The sequence below is a fragment of the Aquarana catesbeiana genome, linkage group LG12, assembly GCF_042186555.1.
Source record: "Aquarana catesbeiana isolate 2022-GZ linkage group LG12, ASM4218655v1, whole genome shotgun sequence".
Lineage (NCBI taxonomy): Eukaryota > Metazoa > Chordata > Amphibia > Anura > Ranidae > Aquarana > Aquarana catesbeiana.
This window is the reverse complement of record NC_133335.1, coordinates 90,436,980-90,460,558: the sequence shown is the minus strand read 5'-3', so window position 1 is coordinate 90,460,558 and position 23,579 is coordinate 90,436,980. Positions and strand designations below refer to the sequence as shown.

General features: G+C 41.6%; 1 protein-coding gene across 5 annotated transcripts in view; it reads left to right on the top strand.

Annotated features, from left to right (window-relative positions):
* The window catches only part of TBC1D16 (TBC1 domain family member 16), a 241,513-nt gene that overhangs the window by 127,014 nt on the left and 90,920 nt on the right, over positions 1–23,579 (top strand). For all 5 annotated transcript variants that reach the window (XM_073608200.1, XM_073608201.1, XM_073608204.1 and 2 more), the window contains exon 6: positions 10,754–10,921. In XM_073608200.1, coding sequence (XP_073464301.1) covers positions 10,754–10,921 — 168 coding nt within the window. The remainder of the gene's footprint in view (positions 1–10,753; positions 10,922–23,579) is intronic.

Here is a 23,579-nt window from a genome sequence, read left to right as displayed (position 1 = left end):
ATGCCTTCTTTGTGTGCTTAACCCCTCTTCTTATACTTTCCCAAGCTATCTCTTCCCTCCCCCCCTCTCTTCCCCCCTCCCCGGTTGGCATGGGAGGAAATATAGGCGAAGGAATCCCAATCCACTGTTCCAATGGCTACTTTGACAATCACATCTTATAATGTCCAGGGTCTTAATGTCGCCGCTAAACGGCACCAAGTAGTACGTGAGGTAAGGCAAACTGACTGCTCTATTGCCTTCCTTCAGGAAACGCACCTAACTCACACTACACCGATCAGATTGACCTCACCCCACTTTCCACAGTGGTACTATAGCCTTTCGGATACCAACAAGGCCAAGGGAGTTGCCATTGGGTTCAGTGGAAGAGTACCCTTCCGCTTATCTGATATGCTTGCTGATGATTGTGGTCGTTTTCTCTTTCTTAAACATTTATTGTCCAAATCATAATCAATCAACTTTTTTTTCAAAAACCCTCACTAAATTATCACAATTTGCTAAAGGTATTATTGTCATTGCAGGTGACATAAACATGCCTCTTGACCCAACAATGGATACATCCCAGGGCCGCTCGAACATATCATTTAAACGCTTAGCTTTTGTTAAGAAAAGACTCCTTGATTATCAATTAATAGATGTCTGGCGCCTGCTCCACCCTAAGGATAAAGACTTCTCATATTTTTCCGCGACACACCAGTCCTATTCTAGAATAGATAACATTTTTCTAGATCACTTCCATCTTCCTCTCCTCAAATCTACTCATATAGGTATAGCAACTATATCTGATCACGCACCTGTGACAATGCGCATGACCATGCCCACTTTAACTCGTAACACCAATAGCTGGAAGCTTAATGATTCTCTTCTCTCTAACCCGACTGAAGTTTCCATGTTAGCCTCCCACCTGACGCAATACTTTAAAGAGAACATTCCCTCTGTGGCGTCTCCATCACTGGTGTGGGAAGCTCATAAGGCCACTATGAGAGGCCGTTTAATTGAGCTAGGTGCGAGGAAAAAAAGAGAGCATGGTCACCAAATTGCACAGATATTACAGCAAATAGCAGACCTTGATAAACAGCATAAGCTTTCCCTACATAGCACTCACTCACCTCAATGCCCTCACACTTAAACGTGAAGAACTTAAAAATCTCCTAGACCTAGACACTAAACGGAAATTTCAACGCATATCGCAGAAATTTTACGAATGGGGCAATAAACCAAGTAAACTACTTGCTAGATCCCTACGGGCCAAACAAACGAAATCATTTATCCCTAAAATGAAAGTCCCAACAGAGGAGCTTGTCCATGCAACCCCACACATTGCCAAAGCTTTTAAAGAATTTTATGCAGATCTTTATAATGTCACAAATGGTCTATCCCCCCTTTCCCCAACAGAGAGGCGTAAGCGTATGCTTTCTTATTTGAAAGCGGCAAATCTCCCTAAACTATCTAGGTCAGCCCTTGCGGAAATGGAAGCGGATTTTTCAGTTGAAGAATTTCAGGTAGCTTTGAAATCCTCCCCTTCAGGTAAAGCTCCCAGGCCTGATGGATACACTATCCTATACTATAAAACATTCCAAGAGATTTTACTCCCTCGCCTTACAGCCTATGCTAACTCAATCTCCCAATCCTCAGGCCTACGCCCGGAATCCCTTTCAGCCCACATTACTGTTATTCCTAAACCCGGTAAAGACCCTGCCCTCTGTTGCAGTTACAGGCCAATGTCATTGATAAACGTTGACGTTAAATTATTATATAAGGTGATGGCTAACCATATACTCCCCCTATTGCCTAGCTGGATCTCTGCAGATCAAACAGGTTTCATGCCACACAGAGAGGCTAAAGATAACTCCTTACGTACAATTTCCTTAATTCAATATGTTCAGAGGTGTTCCCAGCCCACCCTACTCCTTTCTACTGATGCTGAAAAAGCGTTTGATAGGGTGGACTGGGACTATCTTAAGATTGCTTTACGTCACTTTGGTTTAGGCCCAAAGATGTATCATTGTATCTCTTCTCTCTGCTCCACTCCCTCTGCACAGATTCGTATAAATGGCTCACTGAGTGACCCCTTCACCCTACACAATGGCACTAGACAGGGTTGTCCCCTATCCCCCCTTCTCTTTGCTATTACTTTGGAACCCTTCCTAGCTAAGATTAGACACAACATTAATATACATGGCATACAAATAGGTGATAGAATTCACAAATATGCTGCCTATGCCGATGATATACTCTTTTTTTATCCAACAGCCACGTATCTCTCTTCCCAACTTAATGTCAGAATTTTCCACCTTCCAAACGATATCCAACTTCAAAATAAATCTATCCAAGTCCGAAATTCTGAACATAAACCTTTCCAGAGCAGAGGCGGCCTCTCTAAAACCCTTCTTTCCCTTTAAATGGGAACAGACCCACATGAAATACCTGGGTATATTCCTCACACCTAAACTGCATTCTCTTTTTAAATATAATTATATCCGACTATTAAATAGTATTAAAGAGGATTTATGAAAATGGGCCAGTCTGTCACACTCCTGGTTGGGGAAAATAAATATCATCAAAATGAACATACTTCCTCGCATACTATTTCTTTTTCAGATGATCCCACTGGGGGTGCCTGTGGGGTTTTTTTCTATCCTGCAAGCGATGGTCTCCCGATTTGTTTGGAGGAACAGCCACCCCAGAATATCCAGAGACGTTCTTTTTCGTTCTAAGTGCTCTGGGGGACCGGCACTCCCAAATTTTAAGACTTATTATCATGCTGTTAAACTTTCTAGACTTACTGACTGGAAATATGCTATTAATTCGAAACTATGGGTGCAAATAGAATATTTTCTGAGTGGCGTAGATCTCTCTGCTGTCCCTTGGATACCTCGAGCTTATAGGAATATTGCCCACATTGCTTCATCACTCACCACGTCCTCACTAGACATCTGGGATGCCCTACATAGGAAATTTTCCTGGAGACATGACTCCCCACTGATGCTCCTCTTAAATCACCACTATTTTTTACCAGGCCTACTGGATCCAGGTTTTAAATCCTGGACCTCAGAAGAACCTTTTTTGTTACATCATATCCTTCACGCTAATATAATTAAACCTCTTCCTGAAATCCTATGTTCTAAGCCGATTACATTTTTAGATAAGTGGAGATTTCACCAACTACAACGCTTTTTACGATCCTTCCCTCAACCGTTAGGAGGTTTACAAAATCTAAATAGCATAGAAGAAATATTTTATCCAAAAGATCCCCCATTACACGCTATTTCATTATTCTACAAAGCTCTTACTGACTTCCCTAATTCTCCATACCCACACTTTCTGGCTAAGTGGGAAATAGACTTAGACTCCCCCATTACAAACACACAGTAAGATAAAGTCTTACAACTCGCCCATGTCTCCTCATCCGCTTCAAAAATAGCAGAAGTCAATTACAAATTACTTACCAGATGGCATTATACCCCAGCCAAACTGCTCCAAATGTTCCCCGACAGCTCCCCATTGTGCTGGAGGAGCTGTGGGAATGAAGCTACTCACGCTCATATTTGGTGGGGCTGCCCATTCATTCGCCCCTTTTGGACCGAGGTTCTCAACCTCATATCTCAGATTTCAGATGTCAATCTCCCAAATGATCCCTGGACCGTCCTCTTTCATGCTACTAAAGAATCCATTGTTTCCTATGAATGTTCGCTCATACCCCGTCTGCTGAACACTGCCAAAGCCCTAATCCCCACTTTTTGGGGTCAATCCATAATCCCGTCCATAAAAAGTTGGCTACAGAAGGTCGCAGAGGTTCACCATTTGGAAGACATAACTCATAGCATCAGGGGTACTTCTCAGAGACACTCCTTAACATGGGCACCATGGATAAAATTCATATCTTCACCTTTCTATAAAGATATTTTAACACAACCAGAATGAGTCTGCGAATATTTCCTCAGCCACTGGTTATGGTTTCCTACTAACTAACTTAATTCTTGGGATCTATCTTCTTCTGAATGTGGTTCAATCTTCCTCCTGAATAACTAAATCGCAACTGTTATCGTTACTCGAACATACATTGACACTCATGCCAACCTCCCCCCCTCCCTCCCCCCTTTTTTCCTTTTTGTGTTTCTTTTTCTACCCTCTCTCACATCCCTATCTCCCTACTCTCTTTTCTTTTCTTCACCTATTTTCTTTTTATCTCTCCTCCTGAAAGTATTTTATAACCTCCCGCTCTATTTTGTTGTAATACTAATGTATGGATTGAATTTCTTCTCCTTCTATGTGTTCACATAGATATAAGTTTTTGCTTAGTCATTGGTTATATTAGTTTGTTCAATCTCTTTTTGCATCCACAAGGGCAAATTTTTGGAATACTGATATATGTTTGGACTATATGCACTTTGAACCCTTTGTATTCTGCTCATAAGATTGTTTACCATATGTTATATGTTTAATTTCTCCTTTATATTAATCTTTAATAAACAATTATTAAACAAAAAAAAATGATAATGGTCATTATATTTTATCTTGTAATATAGGCTATTCATTTTTATCTTTTTTTTGGCTGATGATTTTCTTTCATAAATTAGGGAATGCTCCTGGATCAACCTAAATGCAGCATGTTGGTTCTGAAATTTTTTCTCTCTTGCTGCATATCACTAAATGCCAAAAAAAAAGCTTTTTTGTTTCTGTTTAACCACTTCAATACCGGCACTTTTACCCCGTTTTCTGCCCAGGCCAGGTTTCAGCTTTTAGTGCTGTTGCACTTCAAATGACCATTACATGATCATGGAACATTGTACTCGTTTGACATTTTTAATTATTTTTTTTGAGACAGCTTAAGCTTTCTTTTGGTGGTATTTAATCACCACTTGTTTAGCAAAAAAAAAAAAAGAACAAGCTAAAAAGGACCGAAAACGAAAGAAAATTAACGTTTTTCTTTGTTTCTGTTATAAAATTTTGCAGATAAGTAATTTCTCTTCTTCACTGATTGATAAGGCTGCATTGATGGGCACTGATAGGCTGCATTGATGGGCACTGATGAGGCTGCACTGATGGGCTCTGATGAGGCTGCACTGATGGGCTCTGATGAGGCTGCACTGATGGGCTCTGATGAGGCTGCACTGATGGGCTCTGATGAGGCTGCACTGATGGGCTCTGATGAGGCTGCACTGATGGGCCCTGATGAGGCTGCACCGATGGGCTCTGATGAGGCTGCACCGATGGGCTCTGATGAGGCTGAACCGATGGGCTCTGATGAGGCTGAACCGATGGGCTCTGATGAGGCTGAACCGATGGGCTCTGATGAGGCTGAACCGATGGGCTCTGATGAGGCTGAACCGATGGGCTCTGATGAGGCTGAACCGATGGGCTCTGATGAGGCTGAACCGATGGGCTCTGATGAGGCTGAACCGATGGGCTCTGATGAGGCTGAACCGATGGGCTCTGATGAGGCTGCACCGCTCTGATGAGGCTGCACCGATGGGCTCTGATGAGGCTGCACCGATGGGCTCTGATGATGCGGGATTGATGAGGCTGCAACGATGAGACGGCACTCATAGGCAGCACTGATGGGCACTGATAGATGGCACTGAAGGGGGCTGCATTGTTTATCAGGACACTGATGATCAGTGCCCTGATTATCAGTTTAAACAGTGTGCTGACAGCCTTTAAGGTTATCAGCACACCTTTCCTCATACAGTCACAGTGCATGAGTAAAGGACTGCCGATAATCGGCAAGTATGTTTACATGTGATCAGCTGTGATTGGATTGCTGTGATTGGATTTTTACCCCGATCCATGTGTCTACAGCAATAGTTGACCCCTATTTCCAGCAATGATATCCAATGAGAATTGATAAACAAACGCATGGCTAAAAGTAAATATTGTTATGGTTCATAAAATTTTTTTTAAAGCTTAGTGAACCAAGGCAAAAATCACAAGCTGCCATTTATCATGTAGACTTAAAGTGACACTAAACGATATCCTTATTCTCTGCAAATAATCCATACACACCTACTACTTATTGACCCTGTAATTTATTTTTCATGAAATTGTTTCTTACTGTGTTTAAGAAAAAAGTTCTGTGCATACAAAATCAGTTTTTTTTGTAATAATCAGGTTGTTTAATGTGAAAAAACAGAAACAGAGGAGAAAGGGCGCACAGTACAATCGCACAGTGTTTGTAAACTGCGGAGAGCTGTGGATCATGTTAAGCTGGTGAAGCATGTTTTTCTGCCAATGACATTTGACAACCCCCTGGAGAGCTGCAGTCAAAGCCGTTGTATCCTGTCTCTGCTGCGACAGTGGTGGATGGAGAGAATTAATTATGCACTGTGCAGGCCTCAGTAGTAGCCATGTAATGTCACTTTCCTGGTTTTACTGTGACATAGGCCATTTGTAATGTACAGTTCTGCTGGATCACATCCAGACCGCTTCTGCCTGAGGGAAGGGATGGCTACCAAGATTGAGTGTTAACAATAGGGAATGGGTTAATCATCCGTAATTAATACAAATCAAAGAGCTTCCCATGGGGCAAGGAGCTCTCCATCAACTGGGATTTATGTGTATCGGTGGAAAATGAGTTTTGCTATGACTGACCAGCTGGTAAATGCCATAATATTAAATTTGTTTTTGTAGCTGCTCGCTTTTCATTTTTGGAAACCTGGATAAAGCTCCTTTTAAAGTGTTATTTATTTATATTGCTAAACACATCATTGTAATATATTTATATTACAATATATATTACAATAAGCAAATATTGTTTTAAAACAAGAGGCATGTGTATTCTTCCTTGTTTCTTGGTGTTCTATGTGTAATTCTTGCAGATCTGTGCAGTAATCCAGTGTGAAAATGTACCCTTGTGCAGGAGCTTCCTGTAATAAAGACCAATCACCTCTGCACCCTCTTCTTGTGCAGTGTGATTGGTCTTGTATCCATCTCATACCCCCCATGGTTTTATGCCTATTGTGGAAGGATCTGCTGGTTTCCTTCCACAAATCTGTTGGCTAGGCTGGGTACAGCACAATGATGGTGACATTGATCTATTTGAAGAATATTTAAATCCAGAGCACAGCTTTAAAATGTTACTAAACCCAAAACAGTAAAATCAGTCTGTATTTTTTTGGCAAAATTTACCATCTTAGCAAAATGAAAGCAGTTTGGTGGTTTTAATCTTTACACAAATAATGATGAAATACACATAGAAAAGTAAAAATACACACAAAGCAAAACTATCCAAAGGCTTTGAATTGCTCCCAAGGCTTACAAAAGCTAATTTCAACTACCCTGGACCTGTTCTTGTGGCAAACATCATTAGCTAGTTTTAGGTTTTTAAAGCATGCTTGTTATACTCACTGTGCAACCTAAGGGGTTAATCCTCTGCATTGTGTAAAAAAGACTGCTTGATCCTGTCTTCTCTGATCCTCCCCTTCTTCCACAGTCCCCAAACCATCTCCTAATAGAACAGAGCCTTGGGGGCAATCTGTGCATGCTCAGTTTTTTGTGTGTTGCTAAAAGTTTTTTTGTTTTGGGGCGCGTGGGGCCAATCTGCACTGTCCGGATGGGGGTTTAGGGGTCCTGCATCCTCATTGGACAATCTGGGTAGAATGAAAACTCCTCCTACAAGATTTGACCAGACACTGATTGAAGTCACAAGACTTCTCTAACTGCTAATGAAAAAAGGTATTTAGTTTATATTTACTAGAACTATTGCATTTTCATTATGCAAAGGGGAAATGTTGAGAAATTGGGCGTTAAATGGTGGTTCCCTGATAATATAAGGTACACATATATTGATTAAAAAATGAGTATTTATTCAAGCATAGAAAAAGACATACATCCATATATCAAAAAGAAGGATATAAAAAAAATCCAAAACATATATAAAATTACATATGTACAGGATGACATCCAAGGGTGTTTACACGGAGATTGCCAACATGTTTCACGACCAAACGGCCGCTTTTTCAGGGCTTTATTCCATAAAATATGGCTCCACACCTGTGATAAATGTAAATAGACATAGAAAAAGTAAACATACATGCCGTATATACTCGAGTATAAGCCAACCCGAATATAAGCTGAGGCACCTAATTTTACCACAAAAAACTGGGAAAACTTATTGACTCGAGTATAAGCCTAGGTTGAGAAATGCGCAGCTACTGTAAGTGGAAAAGAGGGTCAACAATGCCCATTTGCAGCCTCACTGTGCCCTTTTGCATGCCTCACTGTGCCCATTTGGTCCCCTGAACTTCAAATTTGGTAGTTAAGGGTTCCTAGATGCCCCCTAGCTGCAGTCAAAATTTGGGGTCTCTGGAGCCAAAGGGTCCCGAAATGATATTGCTGCAGATGGACACAGTTGACCGACTTTGGGGCCCTGTATCTCGGGGCCACTTGGAGCTAGGAACCCCAGCTTTGGATATGTTGTAGTGCTGGGTTTGCACACTAAATTTGGGGTTCCTAGCACCAAGTGGCCCCGAGATACGGGGCCCCAAATTCGGTTCAGAAAATGTCATTCTCTGCTGCAGAAAAGTGCTTGACTCGGGTGTAAGCCGAGGGGGGCATTTTCAGCACAAAAAAAGTGCTGAAAAACTCGGCTTATACTCGAGTATATACAGTAATCATAAACCAATATATAGCTCCCTATCCCTTATAAGTGGAGACAAATGGGGGCGATGTCTAAAGGGTGTACCTTTAGATTGTCTGGCATGTTTGGACAAAGGGAAGACAAAATGATAGACCTTCTTGTGGGTAGCAAACCACATAGCAAGAAATACCCAATGGATTCCAGGAGCAATTAGTGTAAGCACCCTCATCTTGAAGCAAAAAAATGAAAATCAAAAATAATACAAAAAATATATGTATATTTAAAAGTAGAGACCATACAGGCAAAAGTTATACTAAATACCAGCTTAATACCATTGTGTCACAACCAATAAAGCCATAGCTAACTTGGATATATGCTGGATTGTGGGGTCCTCGGGAAACCCTGATAGGCATCGTTGAGGGTCTTTCTGTATGAGGGTAATACCCTTGCTTCCCCCATCCCTGCACAGGAGATGCGTGGACCCTCCTCCTTGGGTTAAACACTTTACATGTGGTAAGCACTCACTGTGTGTTTTTTTTTTTTTTTGAGCTCACTGTGGTTTAGGGAGACGTGGCTATGTCAGTGATATACATATATGCCTTTCAGGGAAACGGTTACTGATTTATTGGATGTTATGCATTTGACGGAGGATGTGCACAGCCATTGTCTAGAGCTCCACCTATTCATTATATCCAGGTGAAACATGTTGGCAATCTTCATGTAAACACCCTTGGATGTCATACTGTACATATGTCATTTTATATATGTTTGGGGTTTTTTTTTTTTTATAGCCTTCTTTTTGATATATGGATGTATGTCTTTTTTATGCTTGAATAAATACTAATTTTTTAATGAATATATGTGTACCTTATGTTATCAGGGAACCACCATTTAACGCCCAATTCCTCAACATTTCCTCTTTGCATAATGAAAATGCAATAGTTCTAGTAAACATAAACTAAATACCTTTTTTCATTAGCAGTTAGAGAAGTCTTGTGACTTAAATCAGTGTCTGGTCAAAGCTTGTAGGAGGAGTTTTCATTCTACCCAGATTGTGGTGCCCATAATGCCCAATTCCTCAACATTTCCCCTATATACTATATATATATATATATATATATATATATATATATATATATATATATATATATATATATATATATATGGCTGGTGCTCCCTGATAATTGGTTAAGCTATGCTAGCTAAGGGCCTTGACTATATATTCATAAAGCTTGCTTTCCAGTATTGCATTTCCATGTTCTGTGTACTGTGGGAGACCAGATATAGTGCACGCAGAGTCCTGGGTTTAGTAACACTTTAATGTTGTTTGTTTGCGTGTTGTTTTTCTTTTTATGTGCATTTGATGGTTGTGTACTGTAGCTTTAATTTTTTTTTTTTGTTTTATTCTTTTTTACTGTTTTTGTTTCCTGTGAAAAAAAAAATGAAAAAAATAAGGCAAACGAGGGGCTTTTTTTGACAAAACAGGTAAAGGATAGATGAAAGGAGCTTCTATAACCTGTAGGAGTCATTTAAGAGCCAGTGCTTTTTGTATTTGTGTTTTTGATCTCCTTTTTTTTTTTTTTTTGTGTATTAATTTTTTATCTACTGTTGCTTTTAATTCCTCTAATTGGCTTTTCTTACCGTCTAATTCTTTTTGTAACAAAAACCTAAAACTAGCTAATGATGTTTGCCACAAGAACAGGTCCAGGATAGTTGAAAGGAGCTTTTGTAAGCCTTAGGAGCAATTCAAAGCCTTTGTATTTAGATATTTTTGCTTTGTGTGTATTTTTACTTTTCTATGTGTATTTGATCATTATTTGTGTAAAAATTAAAACCACCAAAATGCTTTCATTTTGCTATGGTAAATTTTGCCAAAATCTCACTATTTTAACTTTTTGGAAGTTTAAAATCTTAATTTTACTCCCCTCTAGTCTCCATACACAGTTTTATACTTTATTGTGCTTGAGTGTTTAAACGTGAAATAAATACAGAAGGAGTAGGCAACGTATAATCTGATCTCCCTGTTTCTCACAGTGTTTGTTACAGTGTATCATTGTTGGCAGGCCCAAATTCCATTCAGTTTATCAGGAATATTTCCATCTTATTTATATGTTGCCTTGGATTGTCTAAGTTGTTGTTGTGTGTTGTTTTTTACCCTTTTATTTTTTTACTCTGTAGCGGGTATCAGAGGACAAGACCTGTCTCCACTTCTCAATACAGAGGCCTAATATACCTTCTACTGAAGCTCATCCTGAAGAGGGAATGTACCAGAAACTTGATGTTACTCTGTGGTTGCAACATTTCAATGATGTTGGACAGGTGGAGGAAGAGTACAAACTCCGCAAGGTCAGGAACTACAAAGGGAAAATGTCTATTTATTTTGGATATATTTGAAAACCTAACATAGTTTCTGACATAAAGCCTGCATTCATACCTGAGCATAGTGTATTCCTGGTGATTTTTTTCAGATGTATTGCAGGCATTTTTGCATGTGTTTTTCCTGAGTTTGGCTGGCCAAGGGGAGGAGAGCAATTCTATTGGAGGAGAGAGATGAGAGATTCTTTAGGCTTCTACAGGTGTTCCCATTGAATTCTATGGGATAAAAACGCCTGAATATGCTAAAAAAAAAAAAAAAAGACTCATGTTCTTTTTTCTGAGTGTAGGACGACTGAACATACAAATGTGAACAGGGACAATTGGAAAGAAAGGGCTTCTGCGCAGTCAGGTGTAAGGAAACGACCAGGAAAACCATCTAATGTGAATGGGGGCTAAATATACATATACAGTGCTTTGAAAAAGTATTCATACCTCTTGAAATTTTTCACATTTTGTCATGTTACAACCAAAAACGTAAATGTATTTTATAGAGTTTTTATGTGATAGACCAACACAAAGTAGCACATAATTGTGTAGTGGAAGGAAAATGATAAATGGTTTTCAAAATTTTTTACAAATAAATATCTGGAAAGTGTGACGTGTATTTGTATTCAGCCCCCTTTACTCTGATACCCTTAACTAAAATCCAGTGGACCCAATTGTCTTCAGAAGTCACCTAATTAGTAAATAAAGTCCACCTGTGTGTAATTTAATCTCAGTATAAATACAGCTGTTCTGTGAAGCCCTCAGAAGTATGTTAGAGAACCTTAGTGAACAAACAGCATTATGAAGGCCAAGAAACACACCAGACAGGTCAGTTGTGGAGAAGTTTAAAGCAGGGTTATGTTATAAAACAATATCCCAATCTTTGAACATCATGCAGAGCACTGTTTATTCCATCATCTGATAATGGAAAGAGTATGCCACAACTGCAAACCTACCAAGACATGGCCATCCACCTAAACTGACAGGCCAACCAAGGAGAACATTAATCAGAGAAGCAGCCAAGAGGCCCACAGTAACTCTGGAGGAGCTGCAGAGATCCACAGCTCAGGTGGGAGAACCTGTCCACAGCACAAGCACTCCACAAATCTGGCCTTTATGGAAGAGTGGCAAGAAGAAAGCCATTGTTGAAAGAAAGCCATAAGAAGTCCCATTTGCAGATTGCGAGAAGCCATGTGGGGGACACAGCAAAAATGTGGAAGAATGTGCTCTGATTAGATGAGACCAAAATTTAACTTTTTGGCCTAAAAGCAAAACACTATGTGGCGAAAAATCACATCACATCACTCTGAACATACCATCCCCACCGTGAAACATGGTGGTGGCAGCATAATGTTGCGGGATATTTTTCTTCAGCAGGGACAGGGAAGCTGGTCAGAGTTGATGGGAAGATGGATAGAGCAAAATACAGGGCAATCTTAGAACAAAACCTATTAGAGTCTGAAAAAGACTTGAGGCTTGGGTGGAGGTTCACCTTCCAGCAGAAGAAAGACCCTAAACATACAGCCAGAGCTACAATGAACTGGTTTAGATCAAAGCATGTTCATGTGTTAGAATGGCCCAGTCAAAGTCCAGTCCTAAATCCAATTGAGAATCTGTGGCAAGACTTGAAAATTGCTGTTCACAGATGCTCTCCATCCAATCTGACAGAGTTTGAGCTATTTTGCAAAGAAGAATGGACAAAAATGTCACTTTCTAGATGTGCAAAGCTGGTAGAGACATAACCAAAAAGACTTGCAGCGTCAGGTGGTTCTACAAAGTATTGACTCAGGGGGGCTGAATACAAATGCAATCCACACTTTTCACATATTTATTTAGAAAGAAAATTGAAAACCATTTATCATTTTCCTTCCGCTTCATAATTATGTGCCACTTTTTGTTGGTCTATCACATAAAATTCCAATTAAATATATTTACATTTTTGGTTGTAACATGACAAAATGTGAAAAATTTCAAAGTGTATGAATACTTTTTCAAGCCACTGTATAAGGACATGTTTTTCAAATTTGCAATTAATTCTTTAATTTCTCATTCATTAAGGGTCACAAAAATAAAGTAATTCTTGCACATTTGAAACATACTGCCATCTTTAAGAGGAATTGAACACTGGCAAACAAAGCCTTTGGCCAGCCAGGTATAAGCCCTCCTACTTGCATCATACTTCAGTTTTTTTGCTTGTGTTCTAGCAGAATAAAGTTTTTCTCTTTTGCATAACATTCACCTATTTTACTATCCATTGTATTTTTTTGACACAAGATCTTTTTTAAATTCAATCAAAACATCAAATAACATGCTGCTGATCTGGGCTCTCTATTCAGATATCCAGGTCCTTTTTTTGAACAAACAGTCTTGGAGGGTTACTCTGAGCATCACTAGAAAGAAGATTGTGAAGCTTTTCTGAATTGACCTTCAGGCACTGGGCTCTGCTCATGGTGCTTCCCAGACTTCCCTAGTTTTTGTACAATATCAGTTAGCCACACAGTGCTTTCCAGTTTCAGAGCTGTGGCTCTGAAGGTTCAATCTGAGCGTAAGCCCATGAATGGGGTAAAAAAAACCTAGATTGTGAACTTCAGGCACTGGCCTCTGCATTGTGGCATTTTACAGACCCATGTGTACTGTAGCCGCAGAGCACTCTCCAGTTTCAGAGCCATGGTACAGGTCCTGGTGTAACCCAATCTCTAATGACTACCTGTGTGAATCAGCCTTTGTAGGTTGCAAAGGCAACCTGGTATGTCACCTTCAAACACTGCGCTCTGCATTGTGGTGCTTTTCAGATTCTTGTGCACTTTGTCAGTTAATTGCAGAGCACTCTATATGTCCAGAGCTGTGGTACAGGTTCAGTTGTGACCCAGTTTCAGAGGTTTCATTCTCTGAGTGAGTTGCCAATAGTGATTAAGCGATCCTTCTGGTAGAGTATCAGTAACCCGTAGAATGCTTTTCAGTTCTGGAGCCATAGCACACCTTTTCAGCAAGGTCCAGTCTCTCACAAATCATTATGAGTATGGCTGGCTGGGCTGCAGAAATGACAGTTTTGACAACTGGGTGCCATTTTAAACTTTCCGCTTTTTTTTTTTTTACTGAAGTAACAGTCATGCTTGACTAGGTGGAGTGTTGAGTGTACATGCTAATTTCCCATCCTTTGGATTAAGAGGAAGCACCTTACCCTTGCTGCTTTTAAGTACATTGAAAGACATCCAGTCTGCGGTCTTGTTTCACTGCCTGCTGACAGTGAGTTGATTACCTCTGGCCACCTACAACTCTTCTGCACAAACTGCTTGGGTTTGTGAGTACTCAAGGCCTTGCCTCCCTTGGGGCCTAGTTGCTTACGTACTACAGTGCTTATAAAATATGCTGAGAGGCCAATTCCACTGTAATTGGTGCCCTTGTTCCCTACTCTCCTAATGTAGAGGCAGCTCACCTATGTCCCCAGCAGGGACTGATGCCTACTACCTTGATGTAGTTACCCCTATTTCTTTACAGTTTTCCTCTTCAGCTGAGCCTGAGACTTATACTGTGTTTTTCAGGCTTTTTATATCCACTTATGATGTGTGTCAGTCTGTGCACAATTAATTTAGCAATTTGTTTGCAGAAGCTCAAATTTCACTCTTTCGCCTTCCACGGCAGAGTCTACCTCTGACTTTACTGGGCCATTACCTCTCAGAATGCCTGAGGGCCCTAACAACATCTCTGATTCAGAGCTTTTTCAACCTGCCTCTAATGGGACTGTATTAAAGCAGGTTCTACATAACTCAATTATGCACTTTAATTGTTTATAATCTGATGCAGAAACACTGTGCCACCCATCTATGAGATAAACCTGCTGTACTAGGTAAGGGGTCTTTTACAGCTTGTGCTGCCACAAAGACCTTCCCCATACATTCAGTACTTAAAATGCCCCCTCTCTGGCTCTGCGTCATGGCTTCCTCCTTTCAATGTGATTAAGCTTTCCCTTTTTATAGAGAATTTATTGATAAATGTTCCTTTACTTCTGTGGACTTCACCTTAACAGGCATACAGGTTGATTGATTATTTACCCTTAGGAATTTTACTGATAAACAGTTAGTTTAGGTCTCAGTTTGACCTACAGTATCTCACAAAAGTGAGTACACCCCTCACATTTTTGAAAATATTTTATTTATAATATAATATTTTTTTTTATATCTTTTCATGTTACATCACTGAGGAAATTACACTTTGCTACAATGTAAAGTAGTGAGTGTACAGCTTGTATTACAGTGTAAATTTGCTGTCCCCTCAAAATAACTCAACACAAAACCATTAATGTCTAAACTGCTGGCAACAAAAGTGAGTATTCCCCCAAGTGAAAATGTCCAAATTGGGCCCAATTAGCCATTTTCCCTCCCCCCGGTGTATTGTGACTCGTTAGTGTTACAAGGTCTCAGGTGTAACTGGGGAGCAGGTGTGTTAAATTTGGTGTTATCGCTCTCACTCTCTAATACTGGTCACTGGAAGTTCAACATGGCACCTCATGGCCAAGAACTCTCTGAGGATTTGAAAAAAAGAATTGTTGCTTGGTTCAGATGGTGTCAAGCGTGTGTGGCGGCAACCAGGTGAGGAGCACAAAGACAAGTGTGTCTTGCCTACAGTCAAGCATGGTGGTGGGAGTGTCATGCTTTGGGGCTGCATGAGTGCTGCCAGCACTGGGGGCTAAAGTTCATTGAGGGAACCATGAATGCCAACATGTACTGTGACATACTGAAGCAGAGCATGAATCCCTTTCCATCGGAGACTGGGCCGCAGGGCAGTATTCCAACATAACGACCCCAAACACACCTTCAAGATGACCACTAAAGGAGCTGAGGGTAAAGGTGATGGACTGGCCAAGCATGTCTTCAGACCTAAATCCTATTGAGCATCTGTGAGACATCCTCAAATAGAAGGTGGAGGAGCGCAAGGTCTCGAACATCCACCAGCTCGGTGATGTTGTCATGGAGGAGTGGAAGAGGACTCCAGTGGCAACCTGTGAAGCTCTGGTGGACTCCGTGTTAAGGCAGTGCTGGAAAATTAATGGTGGCCACACAAAATATTAACAATTTGGTCCCAATTTGGACATATTCACTTAGGGTTGTACTCACTTTTGTTGCCAGAGGTTTAGACATTAATGGCTGTGTGTTGTTATTTGAGGGGACAGCAAATTTACAAGCTGTACACTAACTACTTTACATTGTAGCAAAGTGTCATTTCTTCAGTGTTGTCACTTGAAAAGATATAATAAAATATTTACAAAAATGTGAGGGGTGTACTCACTTTTGTGAGATACTGTAACTGGGAAGACTCACTAAAATCTGTTTGGATTGAATTTATGTATGGGATCATATCACAATGGATCAAGTCCTTCAAATCAAGTCCTACGCTTCAGTTGTGAGGGCCATTTAGAGGTTTGTCTCTCTCGTGGCAGTGATTTGTATATACATAGGGCACTTTGGTTTTTTGCATTAGCTATAGAGCATACATTTATAGAATGCCAAATTTATTACCTTTTGAAGGAAGGTGCCTTTTCGGTCACACACTGAACAGTGATGTTGCTGATCTTGGTGAACCTTGTACCATGTGCCTACTTCCACACAGGTCTTTAGATGGGGTAGTAGAACTCCATTCTTCATCCACTAAGGATGAGCTCCGGGCATTGGGACAATGTCTCACTGCCTATGATTAGCGCAGTGCCGACTTCCTGGCGGGCTCTGCACGTGGGCTGTGCGAACACGCTGGAGCTCATCCTTCTTATCCACTACAGCTGTTATACTTTGTATACAATCAGTCTGCCTCCCACTCAAACCACAGATCTTGAAGCTATAATCCTTTGTTTAAAGCTGTATCCTACTTTTTCCAGTTGATTATTGTTTGCTTATCCCATCAAGTCTTGAATATTTTTCCTTCTTTTTAAGATTCTCTGGCTTCAACCTGCAGCTTCTACTCTAGACTCTACGACCCAGCATCTGGTTCGGTTGATTTTCCTTACTCTTCTGGGTTTTCTTTCCCGTAGTGTACATAACCCCAGATTATATAGGCTCCCCACACCCTAAGACCTCTGTCTTCCTATGTTGACTGAAGCTTATTTTAGGGTATACTTTCTCCTACAGTTTTTTTTTAATGAAGTCTGTTAACATTTAACGTTGGTTGTAGCAGTTCAAAGTTTACTTCCATTTTTTCCATCTAACTTTTGTTCAGGCATTGTTTCTTTTGGATACTGTTATAATAAGATTTTACATCCATTGGATCTCTTGGTGGCTGTTGCCCTCCATCAGTTGTATTGCTTCTGGACATCATAAATGTCTAAGAATCCCATGTTCCTTAATAAACAACACAGAAAACATGATTCTTTTGTATTTACCGTAAAATCCGTTTCATGGTGTTCATTAAAGTGGATGTAAACCTGGGACATGAAATATGAACAATGTATATCCCGCTATAGTGTATATCTGTCTACACTAGCACTTAGCACTGTCACGTTAAACTGCTGCTTCATTCCTCTGCTATCCTGTATGCTGTGTGAAGGGGGTGTGTCCCTTCTCTCCAATCAGCTCTCAGAGCTCTCAACACTGAGCTTTGCAGAGTGTAACTTCAGCTCTCCGCCCCATTTTTTCTGAAATCTCTGACAAGCTTTATAATTTAGCACTTTGAATAGATATAGAGAAAAGAAGACTTCAGATAAATAGGTACAATGTATGTAGGAAGATTTGTTTCTTTTCTGTGTATCACCTGAGGCCAGTCACTTCATTGGGTATATGTAAAGGTTCACAACCACTGTAATGCCTCGTACACACGTTCCGAATATCGTACAACCGATCGTACGTCGGTTCTCGCAATAATAGTCACAAGTAGAAATTGAAAGTCACGAAAATTCTCGTACGACCGACAAAAAAATCGGAAGTGGTGTCATGTGTTGTAATGTATTTGTATTGTATTTTCGGACGACAACTATACTGACTAAATGAAAATCGTAAGATCTGGAATCGTTCAAGGAAAATTTTCGTGTATGTCCGATCAAATAATATCAGATGAACGGTCATGATCGGCTGTCGAAAGTAGTGTACACACGATCCGAATATCGTACGATGTTCGGATCGTGTGTACGGGCCATAAGGCACGCATATCTCACCCCTTTGTGTTTGTGATATACTACTGGTACTGGTTTTATACAAAACTGAAACATGATTAAAAAAAAATACCTGGCTGTCCACTGACTTTTTTATGTTTACCAATGTCCAGTTTCTCTTGAAGATGGCAGTATAACCAAAATGTCCAATAATTACTATATTCTATTGTCCCTTAATGAATGCCAAGAAACTTATTTTATGGTAAGCACAAAAATCCTGGTTTTTTTTTTTTTTCTAGATTTCCTGTTTTCTTTTCCCCTCCCCTTCCCCTCAAGCTGAGCTGCTGTCAACAAACTAGTCACAACTAGGCTTATGCAATTAATTAGCTGTAACTTGTTGTAATCCTCTGAAATGAAAAATGATCAAAGCTTATCCCCCTATAGTTTGTACTTGCCTCAATCCAAAGAACGCAGTATAATTTCTGGCTGCTCTGTCCTCCTGACTGCTAACTGGATGAGTCACTTCTAACAGTCTATGGCATAGACCAGTGATGGCGAACCTTGGCAACCCAGATGTTTTGGAACTACATTTCCCATGATGCTCAACTACACTGCAGAGTGCATGAGCATCATGGGAAATGTAGTTGCAAAACATCTGGGGTGCCAAAGTTCGCCATCACTGGCATAGACTCTATGCTGACACCACGGAATCCCGGGTGATAGCCCTGTCCCCCCTCCAGCACGCAGCAGGTGATTGACAGCCTCAGCTGATCATGTTACCCTATAAGACTGTGTAGAATGGGGTTGCGTCCATTCCCTCCACTCAGGTCTCAGATTACACTCGCCTTCCTACTCTACACTGTGCAGTGTGTGGCATCAGATCCCCAGGTAGCTGCAAGATCCAACACTACACAGAAGTTGTCAAGCTTTATCTGTCAAAACAATCAGGGATTTAGCTCTAAAAGCAGTGTGTGCTGAAGGTATGTGCAAGCACCCTTAGATGTCTGCAGTTTAAACCTACAGCAGTCAGGGTTTGTTTAACTATAAAATGGCATACTTTTCTTCCATGTTGCAAAGAAAAGGCTGTTTTATGCATGCCTAATGCTGAACTCCAAGGTACTCAATACAACTGACAGAATGTAGCCTAAATGGTTCCAGTGCTGAAAAATGTGCATCAGCTGCTTTAAAAAAAGCAGCAATAAATGTGAATACAGTTTGAAGCTGAAGTGTAATCACTTGCTGATCATGTAAGGCCTCCTTTACACTTGTAGTTTTGGGGGAGAGAGGGCGATAAAAAACATGTGGCTGAGGTGTTTATTTTTATTCTTTTACCTCGTACAATTAAGCTACAAAGACAATGAACCAGGGCATGCACAACAAATAGTTTCCCCATTATCGCTTTCAGTTGGCAGCAGCATTCAACTGAATGGGGCCATATTGCAAACTGCCTGTGCATGGTTTGTGGTGTGGTGGTGCAGGTTTTCAGGGATTAAAACAGGCAGTGAGGAGACCTCACCCACTGTCTAATACCCTCCAAAACGCAATCTGCCATGGATTGTTCTTCAGAGGTCAAAGCTGGTGTAAACCAGCCCGTACTGTGTAAGTAAGGCTATGATAACACTAGTTGCACACTAAAACAATCTGTTGGCTGGTGTCTGTCAGTGATAAGTGGTACCATGGATTTTACAATTTTACTTTTTTTTTTTTACTTTATTAGTTACAAGTGTACAAAGGGTACACTCTGTTTAGTTCTTCACACACTTCTGGTGCCATCCAGTGCACTGGGGAAAAATGTAGCATGTCCCGAAGCACAGGGCAAAGCCAACAATTATTTCAGGCTGTATGTTTTTATTGAGCCTGAAGTTCAGATTTTAAGTGTAACTGTATTTACTATTATTATTATACAGGATTTATATATTGCCAACAGTTTGCGCAGCGATTAACAAAATAAAGGCAGACATTACAGTTACATTACAATTTGGTACAAGAGGAATCAGGGGGCCCTGCTCGTTAGAGCTTACAATCTAAAAAGGGAGGGTCAATAGATACAAAAGGTAATAGCTGTGGGGGATGAGCTGATGGTGGAAGTAAAGAAGCAGTAGTTAGAAGCAGAATAAGCTTCTTTAAAGAGAAGGGGTTTCAGGCATCGTCTAAAGATGGATAGATTAGGGGACAGTTGGACAGATTGAGGTGGGGAGTTCCAAAGGATGGGAGAAGCTCTGGAGAAATCCTGGAGGTGAGCATGGGAGGAAGTGACAAGAGAGCTAGAGAGCAGGGGGCTTTGGGAGGACCGAAGAGAGCGGCTTGGTTGGCATTTTGGGACTAGGTTAGTGATGTAGCTGGGGGCAGAGTTATGGATGGCTTTGTAAATTATTGTTAGTAATTTGAATTTTATTCGTTGGGTGAGTGGAAGCCAGTGGAGGGATTGGCAGAGAGGGGTGGAGGATACTGAATGGTTGGTAAGGTGGATGAGTCTTGCAGCGGCATGCATTATGGACTGAAGAGGGGATAGTCTATGTAAAGGTAATCCAATGAGGAGGGAGTTGCAGTAGTCTTTCATCAGAGTTCAAACTCTCCATAGAGGAGTGCAGGGCCAACCAATCAGATTCTGACAAGAGGCGGTGCAGTGCTGAGGAGGTCATCAGTGCTAAGATCTTGGCATATCAGGGACAAGTGAGTATAAGGCTCACCATACACATTGCAATCTGACCATACAACCTCTGTACAATCAATCAAAACCTTGCACTACAGATTGTACTATGTGTGGTAAGCTTTAGACTGGAAGGGGGCAGACGCTTACTAAAGTTCTGTTTTCTTTCTTGTACATCACGGGACACAGAGCCTCAGTAATTTCTGATGGGTTATAGGGTATCACTGGGTGATTGAACACTGGCACACCCTAGACAGGAAGTTCAACCCCCTATATAACCCCTCCCCTTACTGGGGATACCTCAGTTTTTTCGCCAGTGTTTTAGGTGTTGGTCACGAACAAGATGTGCTGTGCTGAGCTCCAAAGGAATATCCCATACTGGGGCAAGCCATGCAACCGGATCCATTCAAAGTGCTTTTTCAGGCCAAATTGGATGGTACCCGGGCCTCGTGTCCGAAGAAACGAGGTTTTACGCTTCTCTTTTAGAGAGCTGGACCCCGGGACCCAGTATTTGTTTTTTTCAGCCATATCCCTGGCGGGGTGCCTTACGGGGCCAGAACTGCGGATCCTCCTATTCAAGGGGGCCCCGTCTCTGAAGGTTTTTTCAAATGGAGCCCACCGTGAGAGGTGAAGATTGGGTCTGTATAACAGAACCCTGCAGCTGGATAAGGTAAGGGAGACTCCTCAGGGATTTTTTAATTCTAGTAGGTTTCTCCTTTAAGTAAATGTATGCTATGCTTATTGACGCCACTGGGGTCTGTCAAGAGCACATACCTTTCATGCCTGTTCCGTCTATCTCAGTGTCCACGCTATACGCTCCTCCAGCCAGGCTCCAGGTAGGATGGGTTGGGGGGTTTTCTCCTTAAGGATTCTCCCCCCATGGCTTAGGGGGGCCGGGGTGGCCTGAGCAAGCAGCGGTAATATACCGCACCAGCCACCGCTACCGCCATTTTTTTGGCAGGTTCCCATCCACCGGCCCTTCTCTCTCCTCCACCCAAGCCTCCCTTCCATGCTTGTCCCAGGGATTAAAGCCTCGGCTCGCGGGAAAGCACATGGTTTTGAAAAAAGCCGGGGGAGGGGTGGTCGGAGGAGGGGGGGCGGAGCATTAACGCGACGTCCGGCGTAATTAAGTCAGTTGGTGGTTAATACCCAAAAACCTGCAAAAAGGGAAACCCTTTTTACCGGTTACCTGGACAGTGGTAACAACAGATGCCAGTCTTTCGGGTTGGGGAGCAGTTCTGGAACAGTCTGCGGTCCAAGGGGAATGGTCCAAAACCGAGAGCACCTTACCCATCAACATTCTGGAGATCCGTGCAGCGTATCTAGCCCTAAAGGCCTGGACTCTCAGGCTACAGGGTTGCCCTGTCAGGATCCAGTCCGACAATGCCACAGCAGTGGCTTATATCAATCACCAAGGAGGCACAAAGAGTCGTGCATCTCAGGGAGAAGTGAACCAGTCTGGGCAGAAAATCATGTGCCATGCATATCGGCAGTCTTCATTTCGGGGATAGAGAACTGGCAGGCGGACTATTTGAGTCGCCAGCGGTTAGTCCCAGGGGAATGGTCTCTTCACCCTGACGTCTTTTGGGCCATATGCCAAAGATGGGGGGTTCCAGATGTAGATCTCTTTGCATCCAGATTCAACAAGAAGATCGACAAGTTTTTGGCAAGAACAAAGGATCCTCTTGCATGCGGGACAGATGCGTTGGTGATTCCGTGGCATCGGTTCTCACTGATTTATGCATTCCCTCCTATTCTGCTACTGCCACGACTCCTTCGCAGGCCCCAGCTTGGCCCAGGAGAGCTTGGTATGCCGAAATAGTAAGGATGACAGTAGGTTCCCCGTGGACCCTACCGTCGCGTCCAGACCGGTTATCACAAGGTCCAGTGTTCCATCCTGCCTTACAAACGCTTGATGGTTTGGCTATTGAAACCCACGTTCTGAAGAATCGTGGGCTTTCAGGTCCTGTAATCTCTACCTTGATCAATGCAAAGAAGCCAGCTTCCAGAGTAATTTATCATAGAGTCTGGAAGACTTATGTATCCTGGTGTGAAGCCAGGGGTTGACATCCCAGAAAATATGTAATAGGTAGAATTCTTGACTTTCTAGAAATGGGATTAGAAATGAAGCTGGCCTTGAGTACCATCAAGGGCCAGGTCTCGGCCTTATCAGTATTATTTCAATGGCCACTTGCTTTACATTCTTTGGTCTGAAAATTTATGCAGGGGGTAACACGTCTTAATCCTCTGGTTAAGGCGCCCCTAAACCCCTGGGACTTGAATTTGGTTCTGTCAGTTTTACAGAAACAGCCTTTTGAACCAATACGTCAAATTCCCTTGGTCTTGTTGACAAGAAAGTTAATTTTTCTGGTAGCCATTTCTTCTGCTAGAAGAGTATCAGAATTAGCAGCTCTTTCCTGTAAAGAGCGTTATTTAATCATGCACAAGGATAGAGTGGTATTGCGCCCTCATCCTAGCTTTCTACCGAAAGTGGTTTCAGATTTTCATCTAAACCAAGATATTGTTCTACCTTCCTTTTTTCCAGATCCCTGTTCTACGGAAGAAAGTCTCTACATTCTTTGGATGTAGTAAGAGCAGTCAAAGTCTGTCTGGAAGCAACTGCTCAAATTCGCAAAACGGATGTTTTGTTCGTGTTGCCAGAAGGTCCCAATAGAGGACAGGCAGCGTCAAAGTCTACCATTTCTAAATGGATTCGACAAATGATTATTCAAGCTTACGGTTTGAAACAGAAAATTCCACCTTTTCAAATCAAGGCACACTCCACAAGGGCTATTAGTGCTTCTTGGGCGGTGCATTACCGGGCCTCTTTGGCTCAAATCTGCAAGGCCGCAACCTGGTCTTAAGTGCTTACATTCACCAGATTTTATCAGGTGGATGTGGGAAGGCATGAGGATATC